This window comes from Nasonia vitripennis, chromosome 4, assembly GCF_009193385.2.
Source record: "Nasonia vitripennis strain AsymCx chromosome 4, Nvit_psr_1.1, whole genome shotgun sequence".
Classification (NCBI taxonomy): Eukaryota; Metazoa; Arthropoda; class Insecta; order Hymenoptera; family Pteromalidae; genus Nasonia; species Nasonia vitripennis.
Genome location: NC_045760.1, coordinates 14926419 through 14946841, shown reverse-complemented (window position 1 = coordinate 14946841; position 20423 = coordinate 14926419). Strand labels below are relative to the sequence as shown.

Genomic DNA, 20423 nt, shown 5'->3' with positions numbered 1-20423 from the left:
TGCTTGTATAACTCTAATCGAGTGTTAATTGTGCAAACCGTTCGGAAATCTATTAAAATCTGTAAGTCACTTTGCAATTTGTGTACGACACAAGAATTAATATCAATATGAATGATTTCAGGTTATATTTATTCCAAAAAATGCTTAAGAAATGAGAGAAGAAGCGTTTCATCACAAGCTATGCCTAGGTTATTTCTCATAGCCAATTCATGGTTTCCAGCCCATTTTATCAATCCATTAAAATGAAGATTTTTTCTCACAATTTTGATTTGAAATTGATCGCGTATCTTTTTTGAAGTTGATTCGAATAACATATACATCACGTCACTAGTTAGTAACATTAAAACGATAAAGCAGAAAATCACAAGTTGTATGTTATCGCTCCCTCATCTGCAGTGTATGAAATGATATCTTAATGGAAATATTATTATTTGAACAGAAAGCAAAGAAGACAGTCTCTCTAAAAGCCTATAGGTAAACACAAGTACCACACAGATAATCGAAAGAAAGGAGTAGGTCGAAGTTGCTTCTCATAAGTCCCAATGCCATTATTGTTGACTGAAATAGCCACGATTTGGTCGCTCACTAGTCCAAATGCAATAAGTATAATAATATACTTAATCGGCGGCTCATCGAAGTAACAAATTGCGAGCGTTTAAACTTAGCAAGTTAAGCTTGATCGTTGAAGCTAAATCCATAGTACCGGTGTGTAGAACGAGCAGCTCCTCCCACCGTGTAAGAGAAATCCCACATACATGTCCGCGCGAGCCCAAGCTCTTTGATTAGTGTGACTTTAAAAAGGAAAAGTTTTCTCATATAGTTTGATTAAACAGTCCTATGGGTTTCTAGAATTTATTGTGCGCCGCTTTATGTCCCAGCTGCCTTATATGATAATACTGCTTCGTAATATTGATACATTTGAATATTAATTATACTGCATTCATACATATATTACGTATTGATTTGCGCGCTCGTTTTTATTATTATATATAGAATGTTGTTCTATACGAACACACGAGACACATTTATACATTATTTCACCTGATATAACACCTGATATAACACCTATTTAACACTATTTTTAATGACTGGATTCAGTTGCATTATTTGAGTACTAGTCGAAGGGATCTTAGTTAGTAATTTACCGTTGTTTACTATTTTCACGCCCGTTATAAACACTGAGAAAATGTAGCGGTAATAATGAAATAAAAAAAATGTCTTCATTATATTTATTGATCGTTGTAGATCAAAGAATATCTGCATGAATTTGCGGTACATTTTTTGCTATCACATTTTCTCCTCCTATATAAAACCATCAACTTAAAAATACCTATTATACACACAATATTTGAGCACATTGGAATGTTTTCATCACTGATGTTTACCCACATGTAACTTACAGTAAAAAAGCTCGATGAAAACATCGACTTTGCGAACATTTTTATAATATCAATTGTTCTTAGAATGAAAAGCCAGAAATTCAATGCGCGTATAGAGGAAAATCTTTTTCGAGTTATAGCTCGCGCATCGAGCGTCTGGCAACAAAAGCTTAGTACCAACACCCCTTCGTGCATTACAATAGAAAATCTCAGCCTATAGGGTAAGCAAAATCTAACATCCGTCACTTTTTAGATCGTCGGGTCCAACGTTGGGTCGACAGGACGCCGTAGAGACTGACGAGGACGTGGCGTCGCCTCCGATGCAGCCGAAGCGCCACTCCATACGGCCCAGCGGAACGGCCTTGTCCCTGAACATGTTACAACGGGACATCAAGGAGGCGTTCAGCCGACGCTGCAGCAGCTTGCGACGCAGACCAGCCCCGGCGGTGCCGAGCACAGCTCAGCTCGCCTCGACCATCACCGACGGCAGGGACGTCAGCATCCTTGTGACCGAGCCGAGTCCCGAGAGTGCGGCACCGCCCAGCAGACCACCACTGTTGCGCCAACAGTCTGAGGCTACGGTCGTCCACGTGCTGGTGCACCGCGAGAGCGAGGAGTACCGCGACAGCCACGAGACCCTCGAGGAGGACTGCGAGGAGGGAGCCAGCTGATCAACGGCCATCGACCGCTACGACAGATGAGGCTTGGGGGGATTTTTTTAAGCTGACACTGTTCGCGGCGGCTGTGACACATATTACGCAAATATACGACAGCGAGGAGCGGGACCAAGGCGGCTAGTTTCTCGCGGCTTTTTTCTATAATAACATAAATATAATATATAAATATATAGAGTAGAGGCGCGCGATGTTCAATTCGACGGGTGCGACACGCGTCGCATCACGTTGCAGGCTGTACTTAGAAGCTGCTATAGTAGCTGCCACTGTTGCTTTTTCTTTGGATTTTTCAACGAAAACTAGCTGAACTTTTGTACTTTTTATAACGGAGACGCTTGCCGCTGCGGCCCGCTCTCTATAATATATATATATAAATATATATATATATATATATATATATTAGGATTCGTGCATGCGCGCTCAGACTACTATATTCACGGTAAAACTGACGACTGCGATGGAATTTGTGTAGACATATAATGTGAGTATCATATATGGGACCCGCGATTTCAGGCGTAGACGAAAGAACGGCTGCGTAGCTGGGCACTTCTTTCGTCTCTGGGAATTTGAAGCAAACGTGGCAAGACTGTATGCCATATCACGTACACAGTTGGAAATTTTTTTTTCAATATTCATCATCGGCAGTGTATATTAGTATATATACGATTACTTACACATATGTTGCATACTTTCAAATTTTATGATAAGAAAAATGAAGAGTCGATATTTTTCTCGAAACAGCGATCGTTTTTATTTTCAACTGTGTATTGCATATCGCATGTATGGAAAAAGTATAATATATAAATAGTTTGTGTCGATAGCGCTAGCGAGGTACGTATCCACGTGTATTATAGGTGCTTTTCTTTGTAAAAATGAATAAAAGTCGCTCCGACTCGGTCTCTTCACGTTTTACGCATGATAATATATAACGTTGTAATAAATAATAAAAGTATACAATATAGCGGAGCTTCTCGATTATTGCAGTTGTCGAGCGGTGGTATGTGTATTGCGCGAATATATATTACATTGGATGCATATACCCGTAGGATATATATGATAAAAGATGAATCGTTCACAAATGAAGTGTTGGTGAGATCGCCTGTGACTGAATTAGTCAAAAAGTTTTCAGCGCGGCTAAAGCGGAGCAGCTTCGGCGTGCAGTTTCTGACTAGTTTGTAAATGTTTAGTTTTCATGTCTATAACAATGAATTTTCTATATTCATTAATTTGTATAACGAGAGAAGAGAAAGAAAGAAATGAATTTATTCGTCGTGATTCTTGTAAATTAATATGGTATGTACAAACAAAGAATTAGGATATGCATTTATAGTTTTTAATATACATATTTATGATAGTAAATTTAAACGAAAGGTTTAAAGTATAATCGTTATACGACATAGAAGAGACCATGGTAAAGCAATCTTGCTTATTATAGTCATTAAGTTTTTCTAGATATACACAGCTGTCGAGATTTTATTTAACGTTCTATGTTTTTGAAATTATAGCCAGTCTATAATATACGAGCGTTGATTTGAAATTGATTGGGATCACTTTGCCTCGGTCTTCTCTATCTCTTTGTTTTATCTTTCAAATTTTATATTTTAGCGAACGAAGAAGAAAAATAATTGTTATTATATATGAAACAAAAACCATAGACACTAACGCTGATTCTAAATCTCAGAAGTAGCTTTAGTTCCACTACTTCTGTATAATTATAGTAACAAAAACATTATACATATATAAATAAATTGTAAGAAATGATTGTACTAAAGTAGCTAGCCATTAATTTTTACACTAAGAAATTGTACCATACATCAGTTTCAACATGGAAAAAGAATAATATCCAACGAAGTTTTGTGCGTAACCGACACATAAGATAACATTTTTACGTGTACATATAGGCCCAACAAGAAAGATAATGAGATGTATTATATATTTCCTTGTTTTAAAAGATTCGCGCAACTGATCGCAATACCAGTGAGGCGTGTGTTGTACTAAAAGGCGAATTAAAACGAAACCCGATGAGCATCGCGCGTGAGTAATAAAAAAAGTAATGGAGTTAAAAACGACAACAACAAAATAATGTACTGCCTGAATATAAACAAAACAAAACAAAATCGTTAAGCTGGGCGTCTGTATATGTTTTTGCTGATCGTTTTGAATCGTCAGTCAGTTTTTAATTAAAAGATTATTCTATAATAAATATTATAAATACGCCGCGTCGTAAGTCGTTGCATAAATACAAAAAATTAGTTAAAAACTTATAATGAACACGAGACAAAATTCTAACAAAAAAAATATTACATAAATATAGCTAAGGGTCATTCATAATTAAATTCAATCTGGACTCCTTAAAATTCCTTCTTTCTATCACACCATGTAAAAAATCGGCTTATATGCGCAATGATTTCCTTATAACACACACGCGCGCGCGCGCGTACAAAACACATGATAAGAAAATTAAAAAAAAATCAGAATAAGATAAACAAAACCACGAAAAGCGCCGGCGAGGCCCCTTCCAAGTGTCGCCTTAGGTAAAATTACAGGACGCGCGTTATATAAGCAAAAATATATAATTATATTCTGTATATAGGATATGTAAAATCGTAATCGTACATAAACTGAATTAAATAAGTCAATTATCGAATAACGTAATGATGCGTTTGACGAGTGCAGCAGTGTAATAATGTGAAATTTGTCGAGATATGTAAAGAGTCGATAAAAAATACATAGGAACGGATGCAGGGGATGTACAAAATTAGAATATCCGTGTAAACATAGTTTTAAATCTGAATGTTCATAATATCAGAATTTAAAGATGTCAAATGAATGTATACTGCATTTTCGAAACTGTAGTGCAATGATTTTTTTCAAAAAGTTTGAATATCTTTGAATAACGAAGAACTCAAATTTTTCAAAACAATCATTGCATTATTAATTAGTTTCGAAAGTGAATAGGCAATATCCATTCAAAACCCTTCCAAAAATTGAAAAAAAAAAAGAAAAATGATATACATAGACACGGTTTGATTTTCAATTTTAAATGTTAACAGATTTAAAGCAAATTTCCATTCAATGTTCTAATTCATAATCATTTCCCTCAAAGAAAAATTGTATGAAAAATAACGCGTGTATAATTCCATTATAAACACATATACATTTAAAACAAATCTCGTATAGATGATATAAAGCAATCGCGCGAGTGCGTTGTTGTACGAGAGGCTTTTTCCAGCATGGACGCACATAGGTGGTCATATATAGTAGAAGCAAACAAAACGAGGGTCGGACAAAGGCAGAAACTGTACAATCACTTACGTGTAATAAATTGGTAAAGGTCGGTATAATGAGTCGCCGGAATACATAACAAAAAATATAAGAGCAGTAGATTCCCTACATTAAATAATCTTAATTTGTGAGAGAGAAACGAAGTCGACGATAAGTCATAAAGCTGTTGTCGGTGATGTCTGTCTTCGTTGCTTGCGCGTAAATAAGTCTGACTTGCTACTGCATACACGAGTGGTTTTCGTTAATTTAAAAAATTGCTGATATTTAGCTGCCAACCATCGACGGGCACGGGTTGCTTGACATTGTCATACTGACGAATTAAATCTTTTTTAATTGTTATATAAATATAGCATTGCATATTTACGGGAGAAAAATAGATCGCGTTAAAAAAAATAACGGCAAAAATTTTATTTCAAAAAGTTAAATACATCATTATAAATAAAATGCAAAAAGAAACTTTAAAGTTCCTCGAATGAGAAATACGAAGCGGGTGTTCCATTTAAAATAATTAATTCAATGTGTGTGTTGGCGAGAACTATACATACGAATTAAACAGCGTATATTCCAACGAAGAAAGGTCTCATTGAAAAAATGGTGATATACAAAGCCGCGCCGCGGTGACTATATATAATATGTGAGTTGGAAAGCCGATCAATAAAACATGAGTCTCCGTCTTCCCTTTTCGCATTTATTTCGTCATGCCCTCAATATAATTGCATCAACTGAATAGAGCTGACATTAGCAATGTACCTTTAAGCCACCCTTATAATTAATTAATGAATATCAGCGCTGTTCCCTCGTTAATTTTCGCAGCACACATATAAGTTATTGTGCACGTCAAAAAATATAGTATATAATAAAACAAAATGAGAATTCGCGCAGCGTTGAAAGAAAATATCGCGAAAAATTTGTTTCGCCAAACGTCAAAACGCGCATCTCGATTGCTCGTCAAAAGGGGCAGTGGTCATTGACAATATACCCTAACCGTCATACGCGAAAATAATAAAAAAAGCTTAATGCGTTTAAAGTATTGACGAAAGTGATAAGACAAAGCTCAAAGGGGAAAATTAAGATTAAATGATTATGGGTACCGCGGCTGGTTATAAAAAGAGCTGAAAGCGTCGCGAGAAGTAATAAAACAAACAAATAACAACTGCGATAATAGCGAAACAAGTATAGGCGCGTTTCCGGCATTTCTGTCTTTGTTTTACGATCTTAACACGTGAGAATCGATCAAGAGAGTCTAATATGTACATGCGTTACGTAAGTTGAGTGATGAATTTTCTAAATATATGTAATCAAATTGTAAGATATAAACAGATTTAAAAATCTGTTTATATCTTACAATAAACAAAAAAAGACAAAGCTTTTAGGTACTTACACGATTTGTAAAACGCGACAGGAAAAAAATATTTCTCAATATCTCCCGTTTAGACAATTATTGAGTATACATATATATATTTAGGGTGAAAATTATGGATTATACTTAGCACAATGTTACATTGAGGAAGGCAAAACACTCAAAGAAATAAAAAACGAAAGTACGAAATCGCGGAATACTTTTTGCAGCATCCCGTGCATGTAAGAGCGAGGCGACTACCGAGAAAATAAAATACAACAATCAAAGGCCTATATAAAACGTAAATTTAGGGGACGATGGCGTTGATTAATGTCTTCATCAGATGTAGTGTCGTTATATTGCAATATAGAACTGTACAAGTGCAATAAGATAAATAAACAAAGAAGAATTACAAAAGAAAAAAAATACAAACTCGAGTGAGCGTCGAATCGTTTTCGAGGAAGTGTATGTAATAGCATGTATACGTCGAATGAAAAAAACATTGTAGAAGAGAAATAGAGAAAACGATGTCTCGCGCTCACTCGAACTCTTCCCCGGTAAATCGATGACTTCGATGCCGTATGCGTGCCAATGACGTACCTTTGATACAGTTAGGACTTACTCTGGTACCTTGATTTCGAATTGCTCGCTTATCGACTGTCGATCGCATCGTCGCATATAAAATGAAGCGAAACAATTTATAATTTTCATATAGCAACTAAAACAGCCGATAAACCTTTAATAGCTATTGCTCGCTAAATCATGATTTTAAACTGAACGAGAGGTATATTATTTATTCTGTAATGTAATATATAGTAAACTTTTTAAGAGCTCTAAAAACGACTATCTGAAATAAAACGATAAAAGCTTAACCATACAGACAGGGATCGATAGTCAACCGAGCAGTTCGAATGTCCGACACATAAATATTTAGAATTCTCTATTATATAATTAAACGTATCTGCAACGTACGCAAACGCATATTTTAAAGAAGATCTATATTCAATTATACATATATCATCTTTAAAGAACAATAGATTCTAAACTCTAAACAGTCTGTACATATGATTAATGTATAAGAAAAGAATACACGCGCCATTTCCTTTCTTCGAGCCACAATGCTATATATTAACAAAAGCACGCAGACGAGCATTCGTTTTTGCCAAAAAGTTCCGCTTTCAAACGAAATAATAACTCATTCGATTACGCACACACAGCGTGAATAAAGTCGCGACGGGATGAAAATGGGAGAAAGAGGAAAAGGCGAAGAGCTCGTTGTACCATCCATTTATTTTTTAGTTTTTAACTGCGATATATATATATATATATATATATATATATATATATATATATATAACTCTCTCACATATTATCGTCAACGAAAACGGACGACCTCATCCCCCTTTTTCCCCTTTGAAATCCTCGTTCGCATATGGATATACATAAAAAATGTACGAAAAGGGGAGAAAAGTTAACTGCACATTTGCTCGCCTCATTGCCCGATGCACAAAAATGAGAGATGCACACGCGCGAATAAAAATTACGTCTATGCACAAATTGCACGCGATTATCGTCGACGCAGAAATAAGAGCCACATGATATACGCTCGAGGCGATGAAAATTTTCGTTCCCTGCAGTGCACGCGCACATCGCAAAAGAATCGACGACGACGACGAAGGATGTATGATCGCGTATACGAGTATGTACGTCGTCGAGCGAGATGAGCAAACAGAATAATAATGCCGCCACGTACACCGCGCGCGACACGTTTAATATATATATATATATATATATATATACACTGACGGATGACACGAGACATGCGTAGGACAATTAATTATATATACAGATAAATAAATATAAATATAAATATAAATAAATATATTATGGAAACGTTCGCTATAACGGGAACGCCATCGTTTTTTCAATATCGAAAGGTTATTACGATACTTTCACTAGGACATCGTTTCATGCATTTGCATTACATCGTATAGTTGTTGTCGTTGTCACTGCGCGTTTATTACTATTATTATTATGATTACGACCATTATTATTATTGTCATTATCAATATTATTGTCTTGGTTGGCCCGGCGAGTGCCCGCAAAAAAGTTACAAGATTAAAAGAGATAATATTAAATAGAGCGTTCTCACAACACGCTGGACGAGATGACGCAAGTGTGAGGGAGGAAAAACAATGTAAAGAAAAATAATAAGACTCAGATGTCCAACGCGTACGAAAGCTCCGACTCGTTATCGGCTTTTACGTTCAGGGCCAGCTGTACACAATTGGAATCAGCAATATTGTACGCGGAGCAGTTATTCTATCAGATATTTTATTATATAATAGCGATAATTCAGATACAATACTTATAACAAAAAAGAGAAACAGTGAGAAAGATGAGCTAGACTCTACGGATTATACCTAGTACCTTTTGCTTGTTTTACTATTAATGCGAATAATATTAAATCATAAAAAGTATTATATAACTATTCCTAAATAATAAAAAAGTGAAGTTTATCGATAACAAGTGTTTGTCTTTATTTCACTCTTGAAAGATTCCTCAAATTATAAGTTACAGCTCTGACATTGTCAAGGATCGGCTACAGTTGCAGAAGTAGATGACTTCAGAATTAACAAGACGAGCATACGAAATTTATTCAGGACTTTATATATCACTAAGATAACACTTTGCATTAAACAGAGTTTTCACTCTATGTACATATTGGCTACAAGTTACTTTGTGGTCACCCTAGTACGCTTGTCCCATGAGAAATTGGTACCATAAGAACGAGGCTTTGGATCACTTTTGTTCTCCTTTTGTACAACGTACTTCCATCCCATGTGTTTGCAGTGCTCTATGGCCTGTTCTGCTGTTTGAAAATTAACTCTTGTGGCTTGCAGCGGATCACCACTACATGAAAAAAGTTGTATCTTATGAATCTCGATAAAATGGAAGTATATGAGTGTTTTGCTATCGTCGTTATTATAGCTTTTATACAAAAAAGACATGGAATAGATCAAGACGTTACTTACGAAGAGCACCAGCCCATCAAAGGATTCTCCCAGCGCTCTCTGGTATCAAAGGATATCTGCCAGAAGTTAATGTTATTTGTTCCAGACTGCATAGCATTTTTCGCTGGCTTGTAGATGAGCACTGTTCTCGTTTTGATGTGCTCATCTGGAACACCTGAAGTGATACCAACAGCATTTACTTCACTTTCAACTGTGATTAAACCATGCAGCTCCTTCTCATATTCAGCAGCTGTTTTGCTGACAAGGACATCATCGAGATTTTTCCTACTTGGTTCGTGAATCTGCAGAGCCTTGTCTACATCCGCGAGATTCTTGCTGAGTGCGGCCGAACTCGACAAGTATTGGCTGGAAAATCAAAAGGAGAATGTAAAATGCTGTCTGAAACAACGTAAGAAACGTGACAAAAGGCAGTCGATATTTAAGACAAAATATCGCAATTTTAATGATGATGATGAGATTATGTAAAATAAATAATGGAGGTTATGTTTTGGTAAACAGTGGATGAAACGAAGAAACTCGATGTGCAGCAATTTGCAATTACCATTGTTTATTGCAACTGACAAGACGATTTGCACACCGCAGTAACAACGCCCGCGAGCCCATTTTGCCCAGCTGTGGTTTTTTAACGAAAAATATAGCAGAAGACAGACTAAAATTTAACCATTGAGCTCGCGATATCACCGTCTCTGAGAGGAGAGCTGGTTCTTCGAAAATCCTGTTGTACTCCACAAGTCGGCAAAGTAGAAACCGTTCAACGATGCGCGCATTCAAAGCGCGCGGGAAATACAAAACTCTGCAGTTTCTACTACTCTGCTTTCAACGTGAAAATTTAGAATTTCTAATAAAATCCTAAATAAACGATCTCCTCCGCAGTCACTCTCAACGCTGTTTTCTGATAAAAAATAAACGTACGTGGAACGTGATTTTGAAGAAGCCTTTAAAAAAACACCTCCCCTCAATGCGTCATCTCTCACAGAGCGAGTCCTCATTCCCGACAAAAGCGAGAGCGAGAGGCAAAATTAGCCTTCCGGACTTCAAGGAGCCCGCCAGCCGCACTGCACATAATATGCGGGGCTGCTGCGACGTCAATGAGAAATCCGCACATTGCGGAAAGCCCCCCGCGAGAGGCGCATGCCCGAGCGCTCTATTACTCTCCCTCTTCCTACCCCTTTTCACTCGATAATATCGCGTGCACGTCCGCCGAATAAGTGTCGACGTGATCGCCGCTGGGCCTGTGATGCAGCTGATCAGCATGCGGCACCACGTAAGTGTCTTCCCTCGTCCCCGCCCTTTCGATTTTCGTCTCCTGGTGTGCACATACGCGTCATACTCGTGGTTAAGTACGCGCTCGCGTCGTCTGTATATCGTTGAACCTTTGTACGATACGTCATGCCCCCACGTGTGAGTGTATAAACAAACAAACCTGCGCGTCCGACGCACGGTTGCAGGACCTGTATGGTCTCGTATTGGACTCTCTGATCTGTTGCCGATGGGATTCGCGTCAAGATACAGCTGCCTGCGGATGACTGGAAGGCTGTGAGGGAGCAGCTGTTGCTCTCTCTTTTAACGGCGTACTTACGGCTACTCGTGGACCGCGCGGATAATCCGTGGGCTATAGACTTGCTTGTTAAATGTGCCACAGGTGATCGGTCGAGTGCCTCTCGTGTGCGTGTGTGTGTGTGTGTGTGTGTGTGTGTGTGTGTGTCATAGGCGTGGCATCCGATAAGTAGGGACACTTGGATGGAAGCTTGCGAAGCTTTAACGTCCCGTAAAAAGCTCCTACTTATTATTTTTACGAGCGAGTTTAACAGCGCGCGAGCGGTTCTCGTTGAGGGAGGACCGAGTTTGGCTGTACTCTCAATGGTCGTAAATGCGTAATCGAATGATCAAACTTTGATTTTATTTTTCAGGTGAAATTGGCTCTGTGCCTCCTACTGGTCCTGGTCTACGTGAACGGAAAGGCAGAGTCGGCGAGTCGCCACGCCATCGCCAAGAGAAACTACAGCGACCAGAGTGTCAGGGGCTACTTGGCCGAGGTGAGTTAAAGCACGCAAGTCTCTCTTTCAAAATCTAATACCGAGCAGTCGGTTAAAAACAAAAAACAAACGCCAGAGAACCTGCTGGTGGAACGAGGTGTGCAAGGAGGAGTTCCACAGCAAGTTCCGCTGCCGCTGTCCGCGTTACTCCTACTGCCGGGCGCCCGGACGCTACTACGACGCTCACTGCAGTATGACGAGGACCGGATACATCTGGACCCAACCCGCGACATCCCTTGCCTTGGATCCCGTTGACAAATAAACCGCATTCTACATCAGCGAGTCTATGATAATATATAATGTTAGATGCATCACACGCCATCGGGGCCGTCCAACCTTTGGAGCTGACTGATGTTGCTATCCGAGTCGCTGCATTGCTTATGGGGAGGAAATTAATTTAATGCGCGTAAAAGCGCTGATGTCTTACCACCCCGCGACTTGTTCTACTTGTTCTCGGTACACCTCTATATTATAATATTATACGCGGCTCGGACTGCGACATATCTCAGCTCTGGTCCAAGTGGACGCATGTCGCGACATGTTCATGTATAAAAACAAAGCAGTTGACATTCTTGTTGAATTTACGTATAATTATATATCGTATAAGTACTCAATGCTATGCATCTATATACTGCGCTCATTCGAGTTCGATCATAGGAATCGTTACGCCTTTGAGAATTTGTGATTTACTTTTAAAGTATTTTATTATACTGTTACGAATATAAGCTATAGATTAGTCGAAAGTTGGTCGATTTTGCAGTCTTGCAAGACACTTATCAGATTATATTAGATCGTATTGGATATGGTAACTACGCCAAACTCTTTCAATCATCAGGACGGTTAGGATTGCTCCGCGCGATATTAGGTATGTTATATTCTATAGTTGTGATGCGCATCTTCTTTTCCCGGCTGTGACCGGGTCATCATAAGCTGCCATTCTAACATCGGCACACAATTCGAGGGGAAACAAATTTGTTCAATCTTTTATAATCTAATGTTTTTCTTCGCACAAACACGAACTTTTTGCTCTAATATGCAATTACAGTGTCGAAACTATATAACGTTATAGGGGAATAAGTTATTCGGGAAAACGACAATATATACAACGATATAGTACGTTGGTTGTTTGTTTTTGTAACGTTGTTGAAAACCAAGTTCAGAGAGCCTTTTTTACGATTATTCGGGATGTGCATGACATTATTCCGAAAAGGACGGGCAGTTTCATTAAAAGGCGTGATCACCAGGTGCTTACTTTTTTTAATGCACATTTACACGATATTTAGATCGTAAAAACGATTGTTACATGTTATGTTGGACAGTGGAAAACAGTCGTTAGAAAATTTAATTGAAATTATTTTACGTATAGGTGTATACAATGAGAAGGAGAAAGTTGACGAAAAATTAGGACCATCGATAACGCGATAAGTTCGATTCTGCATAAAATAAGGACTTTTTGGGAAAAATTAAATCAAACTTGTTAGAAATTTAACAACAAAAAAACTAATGAAATCTGTTGAGCTCTTCAAAGACTTAATAATTATATATATATATATATATATATATATATATAATAGCGAACACGACGATGTATACTTTTTAAAATATATTGTTAAACTTTAATTAGCAATTTCGACTTAAACATTATATTAGTAAAATTTAATGACAATATAATTCCAAGTGTTCTATACATTATAATATACCACACGTATAATGTTTGTTCTGCATTGTTATGGTGATTATTGTAATATAATGCAAATATATTAAATAAAATATTAATTAATACTCCAAACCGCTTATTACCACATAATGCGACGTTGTTGGTGTCACCCTGCGTTTGCGGACCTTCTATTCGCAAAAAAGTCGCTTGTTTAACCTAAAAATGGACTAATTCGCGCCAAAAATCTCTGCTCTATCGAATCATCTTCCGGGGTCCCTCGTGAAAATCTCCCAACAGCCCACATATAAGTATTATCTTATTATAGGAGCGTAAAAAAGCGCGCGCTCTCACTTTTTTCTCGTCAAATTCTCACAAAAGACGAGAACCGTAATATAACGGAAGAGCGGGCAACCGGGCCACTGTGCTGAGTTAGTACTTACCGTTTGCCGCTTGCTGCGAGAAGAGCACGAAGCATTCGTATCTACCCAAACCACGTACTCCAAGTCTCGTCCAACATGCACTAACACAAGTTTCTCGAATGACGCACACACTGAACCTATACTTGTCCGTCCTTGTCGCACCCGCACACGACCGACACGGCGCCGCTTATACTACTAATGTAGTTGTGCAGCCCGCAGTAGTATTCCATCGGGCTCGGTCGGGCGTTTATGCGCGGCTACCACTACTACCAAACGTTGTTCTGACATGAGACAGGTCGACATTCGGGCATTCGGCGAATCGCGGACGGCAGCACAGCAGCGCCACGCTCACACATATATATACATATATATATATATATATATATATATATATATATATATATATATATATATACACACACGCGCGCACACAGATAGAAGAGCTGCAGGCTGCAACGGTTATTTGGGTTGGGGCCCTCGCGAAAGTATAAAAGAGAGCTCGTGAGTCGCACCGACGAGGAGAGACACAGCGGCCGCTCTCTCACTCTCTTCTTCCGAGCGCCGCGCGCGCACATCGTCGTTGTGTGCACTTATATACCCTTCTTTCCTCACGGCACGATTCTTCCTCTCTTCGGCTGTAGCGGCTTCCCGACATCCGACGACGACGAGCCGCACAGAGACAGATTGTACCTATAGCTGCCGTTGAGCACGACGACAACGACGACACGCAGGCCAGATAATTTTCCACTGTCGGCAATATGGCCCTCAGTCAGACGAGCGTGGTGAGTAACAGAGCCGAGGAAGCTAAGTAACAGCATTTCCCAGACAATGAGCCTTGCCTGTAACTTCCCGACGGTGTGTGTACCCCCTATGGCCTCGAGATAGCATTTTCTAGAGAAAGAGACGAGAGCGTACATAATGTACTATCCGCCTGCTTATGCATCATCATACTTTCCTCGAGAGGAAGACGTGCAGGTTTACGCCGATGGCGACAGCGCTTATCAGCTTTTTTTTCTGGCGCTGCAGCATGATCATGAAGCTTCTTCTCGGACACTTACGCGTAAAATTTAGTCTCTTCCTCTGCCACGGCGCGTGCGGTTTAAATTTAAACGCGATACTTGCAAGGGGTTTAAGGTTGAGAGAGCACGCCGAACAAGGCCTCTACTCCATACAAGCCCTGTTGCATTTGTTACTTTTCATTAAAGCTTTATGAGTATGACTATTTTCATTGCCAGCGATGATTTTGCATCTGATCAAGGGGCTATCTTCTTGTGTAGTGTTGTTTCCTGTGTTGATTTTCAATGCACTTTTTTGGTACAGACTGAATTATCTATTTCAGATGAGGCTGTACAACACAGTTATCGAAGATGTGATAGCTGGAGTTCGAGAGGCTTTTTTGGACGAGGGTGTCGACGAGCAAGTGCTTCAGGAACTTAAACAAATATGGGAAAACAAGTTAATGTCCAGCAAAGCTGTCGAACCAATTATTGATCCTCCAGAGCCACAGCCACCTCATATGAGTAGTTCAGTTAAAACTTATTCTGCGGCTAATAAAGGTGGCTCCAAAAGTAAGAAAGATGTTACATTTATTTTCTCATCTCATTGAACTAACAAACTTTAAACTAATCTGTGCAATATTTTGAAGGGAATTCTAATGCCAACTCGAATGCACATTCCGGTGCTCAGCAACAAGCTCAGGCAAAAGAGCCAATATTACCTCAACCACAGGTTCAACAGCCACAACCTCAGCCTACGCATGTGCAACCCCAACAAATTCAATCCCAAATGCCACATCAATCACAACAGCCCCAACCTCAACAGATGCAGCAGGTGCAGCATGTTCAACATATGCAGGGTATTCCTATACAGCAGCAGGTCCAACAGCCAGTGCAGCAGCATCAAACTATTACTCAACAACAGCAAGTCATTAATCAACCAGCTCCAGTGATAGAGAAACAAGTTTCTATACAAATTAAGTTACCTGTTCATCAAAATCTACCTGAAAGATTGGTTACTGTTCACGTTCCTGCTTCAGCCATTCAAGGTAATAAAATATTTGAAGCTTCATAGTACATGTACACCTGTACATTTGAAGCATATATGAGCATTTAAAAAATGCGACTAATTGTTAAAAATAATACAATATCAATTTTAGGCAATCAGTTGCACGCAATTTTCACGGGTCCTATCATCACAACTGCAATCACATTGCCTGTCCACATTGCAACATCTTTATTGCAACAACATGTCAATCAAACATTTGAAGGTTTACCTGGTTTTACACCAGTACCTGTTGCTCATCCTGTCCAGGTTGTATCTCAGGGAGCAAACAATATTATGCAGCAACAGCTCATACAAGGACAGGTAAACAGTTCTTGAAAGTGGAAATAAATAGTACATTACGATACGTGTGACTTAAATGGTTCCTTTTTAAGTCAAGAGTATCGTATAAAATTTTATAGCGCAGACTGCTAAAGTCCGCAAGTCTCGCCTATTCGTGACTAAAGTAGTCCTTTTTTGCACCGTGAGATTAGCGCACGAGCATAGCGAGTGTGATAAATACGGTGCAAAAAAGGACTACTTTAGTCACAGATAGGCGTGACTTAACAGCGGATTTTAGCCACACTGTGCTATAAACGATATTTGTGCATATTTGTGAATAATGATGTTTCTACAATATGTTATTTATATATTTCAGCAACAAGGAAATATTGCTCAATTGGATGGAGCTGTAGGAGATTCGTCTGATGACGACGACGATGAGGAGGAAGAAGAGAATGACGACGATGAAGATCTTGATGAAGAAAAAGAAGAAGAAGAGCAGGAAGACCCTAGTGCAAGAGAAGAAGTTAGTATTTTGATTGAAAATATTGCAGTGATTTTTATCATTTTTACCTATAATTTTGACATTTTGTAGGAGCCACTGTGTTCAGAAGACGACGTAACTGATGATGATCCTGCCGATCTTTTTGATACCGACAATGTTGTAGTTTGTCAATATGATAAGGTATGAAGAAATGAAATAATATTGTTGAAACTAAATATTTACGAGACTATTATAAAAATATAACATTTCAGATTACAAGGAGCAGAAACAAGTGGAAATTCTACTTAAAAGATGGTATTATGAATTTAGGTGGCAAGGACTTTGTTTTCCAAAAAGCCAATGGAGATGCTGAATGGTGAAAAAATATTATATGCAGTGTTGATGCAGAAAAACCTTTTATAATCGATTACTGCTGTATACAATGGACTGTAAAACAACTCCGTAGTGTTTAAACTACGCTTTTGCGAGTTGTTTTGGTGATCATTATACAAAATAACTTATGTTACATTGGTTTTTTTTATCTCGTGCAAAAGCAAGTATTTGATTCTTTGTTTAGGTGACTGATACTGATTTTCTACTTGGATACAGTACAATTCTCCGAATCTATAAGATGATTCATATTGTATTTTATTCTTTAAAAAAAAATCAATTTTTAATTGTTTACTACTATGCGTATATGAGGGAAAGATGTCCAACCTAAATATTACCCTCAAGTAAAGGAGACGAAAAAATTCGGAACAATCAATTATTTTTTCCAAAGCGATAAAAAAACTACAGTAACTATACGAAGATATGTAACGATACAAAGATGTTTAAATACAATTTTTGAAGAATGATACAAGGATTTTAAAAGTTGTTCCTTATACGAAAAATTTAAATCTAAATGTGGCTTGTACACGATATTGCAATAAAGTTAAACTTGTTTGCAAAAAATCGGATATTGAAATTACGTTTGTAAATACAAAAGTAAAAAATGAAAGTAATGTAAATATAAATAATGCAACGTGTACGTGTTTGTATTAAGAAGTTTGGATACATTTTTAAATTTAAAAATCCTTGAATTTGACATTCTAAAATGAACATCTTTGTTTTTTTGTACAGTTAGCATAAAATTTTCTTCTAGAAGTTCGATATATTTAACAATAAATAACATTCAAGGGCACAAGTGCCTTCTCTAGTTTTGAATTTTTCTTAATGTTTGTTTTAGTTTTGTCAATTTGACAAGTCATTTTTTTTTAAATTATGAATTCGTTTTTTTCTCAAAAGCACGGTGGGTGGGATGAAGTTTCCATTTGAACGAGTAAGAACTTTTAGCGTTATCTGTATACATATATTATGTTGATTCCAATTTTCGTCTCGCTGAGAATGTAATGGATGTGTGTACATACATGATTTAAAGAGGGAATGAAAAAATAGGCGAGTTTGAAAAATTGTGCAAATATCTGATAAATAAATGTGTCTTATATTGTTATTATCATAAGATGAATTTTTTACTATCCACTATTCCATAACTATTTATAAAAAAACCTACATGTCTATTATAAACTGGAAATGGTCCACATAAAAAAAAAACAATAAATTAACGTGTATTTCAATTTATTAAGAGCCATGCCTTCAACTTACATGAAAGAAAAAGACTTGTAAATGGCATTTACTGAAATAGGTTACCGAATGTACAATATTCCTTAAAACTGCTTTGCAACTCATAGATGGAGTAGGCTGCAGAAAGCAGTCAAGAACATTTTCTTCACCATTTTCTTCGCGTGACAGATTTGACATTCTAATAATGAGCTGCTAATGAAATTTCTTTGAAACTTCTTAATCCAATGCAGCAGCTCCAGAGATAATTTCGATAAGCTCTCTAGTGATGACAGCTTGTCTAGTACGGTTGAAGGTGAGAGTAAGTTTGTCAATCATCTCTCCTGCATTCTTGCTGGCATTGTCCATAGCTGTCATTCTGCTGGATTGTTCACTGCATGCTCCCTCCTTCATTGAGTAAAAGAGCATAGATGCAAGAGAAAATTCAAGGTAGCTTTGAATTACTTCTTCATCTAACGAATCATAAACAGATAACTTTGGTGCAGAAACAACGGAGCCCTTGTCGAAGAGTGGCAGTTGGTCAATTACGTAAGACACAACAGACCTGAACCTATTGTAGATGATCTTACCAGATCCATACGTGTACCTGGATAACACAGGGATTGTCATTAGAATCTTTTTAAATTTAAAGTTCATTTCTCAAAATGAAACAGAAGAACTTTCATCTTTTAATTTTGTTATATCAGTGCAATTGTGATAAAAATCTTTATACACTTACCCACTGTTCATAACTTCAATAGCTACTTTGGCAGCATCGTTGAAAGTAGGGGGTTTGCGACCCATTTCGGATGCAACAAACAGAATGTTCTTAGCAAACAGGCGTTGCAGAATGGCGCGAGATTTCTCTCCAATGCAAACAATTTTTGTGTTTTCCCGGTCAGCAGGGTTTGCCAACAGTGCATCACGGATGTTTCTGGACACACCAGTGTGGACAGCACCACAAAGACCACGATCGCTAGTTACAGCAATCATCAACTTCTTGGGTTCACCTTCTGGAGCCGTAATCTCGGCCTGTTCGTAGAAAATTTTAGCTCCCTGACCAAGGGGTCGTGCTTGCTTCAGGTCTCGCTCAGCTCTGTTGTACTTAGCTGCTGACACCATCTTCATGGATTGTGTGATTTTCTGGATGTTCTTTACCGACTTCAAACGAATAGAGATGGCCTTCAATGTGGCCATACCACGCTGCTGAGTCTGTGGCTGCTGGGCAGCCAGCACCAACAAATTCGTTCCTTGTCGAAGCATGATTATTGCTTAACCGGTCCCTGTAACAAAAATGTACTTAGTTGCTGGTATTGAATAAGCCGCTGCTGATTCTAACTATAATTGAAGCTTGCTTTATAAAGAATAAGTATTGTGCCATCAAATATTTTAAATGAAAATGAATAATTGGTTCATCATTGAAACATAAAATCACCCATAAGCATAGTAAATTTAATTCAGGAATAAGGCGGTGGATACCAAGTCCAAGGTAAGTGGTACATGGAAACTGCACTCAATCTTATATGACAGTAGGTAACATGAAATTAAGCGCGACAAAGGGATGGTTTGGATTACAAAAAGATTAGAAATCCAAACTTTTAGAATGCTACCCCAAGACCAAAACACATATGACCCTTAGCAAAGAGAACTAAGTTCAATGATAACAGTCGCGGCAGCAACGTCAAGTTATAACTATATGTATATGTATATATGTACACCGCACAAGTAGATCTATACCGAGAGCGCAGTTAAGGGCCGAGCACATCCACTCCCGTCTATTATTACTTACTATCCGTGAGTTGAATATCGCGAAAGGGACAACAAAACGGAGCGGACAACCGGAGCTCGTGCAGAAAGGTGCTGCGCGAGAACAGAGCGGGAGAGCAGCCGAGCTATGGTTCCTTTTATGTAATCGCGGCGAGAGCTCTCGTCGAGAGCGAAGTACCAGCGACGTGCCCTCTTGCTCCGTGCGAAAAATCGTGGGAGGGACTCCGGTTGGGGACAAGGAGAAATTCCAAGTGTAATAAAAAGAACAGTCGTCGCACTCACCACCGCCTCAATCGAACGCACACGGATCGGAACTCAGAAGTCGGGAAATCTCGTGCGCTGCCCAGATGATGAACGAGGCAGAAGAGCTGAGCCAGGGACTGCGGACGACGACGACGACCGCGCGACCGAGTCGATAAAGTAGTCT

At 38.4% G+C, this 20423-nt stretch overlaps 5 protein-coding genes across 9 annotated transcripts in view; 3 read left to right on the top strand and 2 right to left on the bottom strand.

The window, feature by feature from the left end:
- Positions 1–9206, top strand: part of LOC100116867 (sodium channel protein 60E) — an 85294-nt gene extending 76088 nt beyond the window's left edge. For both annotated transcript variants that reach the window (XM_031929594.2, XM_031929595.2), the window contains exon 21: positions 1633–9206. In XM_031929594.2, the coding sequence (XP_031785454.1) occupies positions 1633–2050 (418 nt within the window). In that variant the 3' untranslated portion in view covers positions 2051–9206. The remainder of the gene's footprint in view (positions 1–1632) is intronic.
- On the bottom strand, positions 9197–10400 carry Ndufs4 (NADH dehydrogenase (ubiquinone) Fe-S protein 4, 18kDa (NADH-coenzyme Q reductase)). Its single transcript, NM_001172311.1, has 3 exons — positions 10254–10400; positions 9713–10057; positions 9197–9590 (listed from the first exon to the last, which is right to left on the bottom strand). Exons 1-3 carry the CDS (start codon positions 10313–10315, stop codon positions 9413–9415), a joined length of 585 nt encoding a protein of 194 aa, NP_001165782.1. The 5' UTR covers positions 10316–10400; the 3' UTR covers positions 9197–9412.
- A 450-nt stretch (positions 10401–10850) lies between these two features.
- Positions 10851–13419, top strand: LOC116417266. Of its 2 annotated transcripts, none has more exons than XM_031929638.1 (3): positions 10851–10976; positions 11623–11748; positions 11825–13419. In XM_031929638.1, exons 1-3 carry the CDS (start codon positions 10950–10952, stop codon positions 12008–12010), a joined length of 339 nt encoding a protein of 112 aa, XP_031785498.1. In that variant the 5' UTR covers positions 10851–10949; the 3' UTR covers positions 12011–13419. The 2 variants fall into 2 exon arrangements, with proteins under 2 accessions (XP_031785498.1, XP_031785499.1); XM_031929639.1 differs by lacking the exon at positions 10851–10976 and adding an exon at positions 11087–11113.
- An 824-nt stretch (positions 13420–14243) lies between these two features.
- Positions 14244–18131, top strand: LOC103316476 (transcription initiation factor IIA subunit 1). 2 transcript variants are annotated; one of them, XM_031929631.2, is made up of 7 exons: positions 14244–14606; positions 15164–15392; positions 15470–15868; positions 15980–16188; positions 16523–16672; positions 16742–16831; positions 16903–18131. In XM_031929631.2, exons 1-7 carry the CDS (start codon positions 14583–14585, stop codon positions 17008–17010), a joined length of 1209 nt encoding a protein of 402 aa, XP_031785491.1. In that variant the 5' UTR covers positions 14244–14582; the 3' UTR covers positions 17011–18131. The 2 variants fall into 2 exon arrangements, with proteins under 2 accessions (XP_031785491.1, XP_031785490.1); XM_031929630.1 differs by lacking the exon at positions 14244–14606 and adding an exon at positions 14638–14679.
- A 99-nt stretch (positions 18132–18230) lies between these two features.
- On the bottom strand, positions 18231–20381 carry Atp5c1 (ATP synthase, H+ transporting, mitochondrial F1 complex, gamma polypeptide 1). Of its 2 annotated transcripts, none has more exons than NM_001172351.1 (3): positions 20279–20381; positions 18969–19512; positions 18231–18836 (listed from the first exon to the last, which is right to left on the bottom strand). In NM_001172351.1, the coding sequence occupies exons 2-3, from the start codon at positions 19490–19492 to the stop codon at positions 18470–18472; spliced, it is 891 nt and encodes a 296-aa protein (NP_001165822.1). In that variant the 5' UTR covers positions 19493–19512; positions 20279–20381; the 3' UTR covers positions 18231–18469. The 2 variants fall into 2 exon arrangements, with proteins under 2 accessions (NP_001165822.1, XP_008208355.1); XM_008210133.4 differs by having other exon boundaries at positions 20019–20280.
- Positions 20382–20423: the final 42 nt, after the last annotated feature.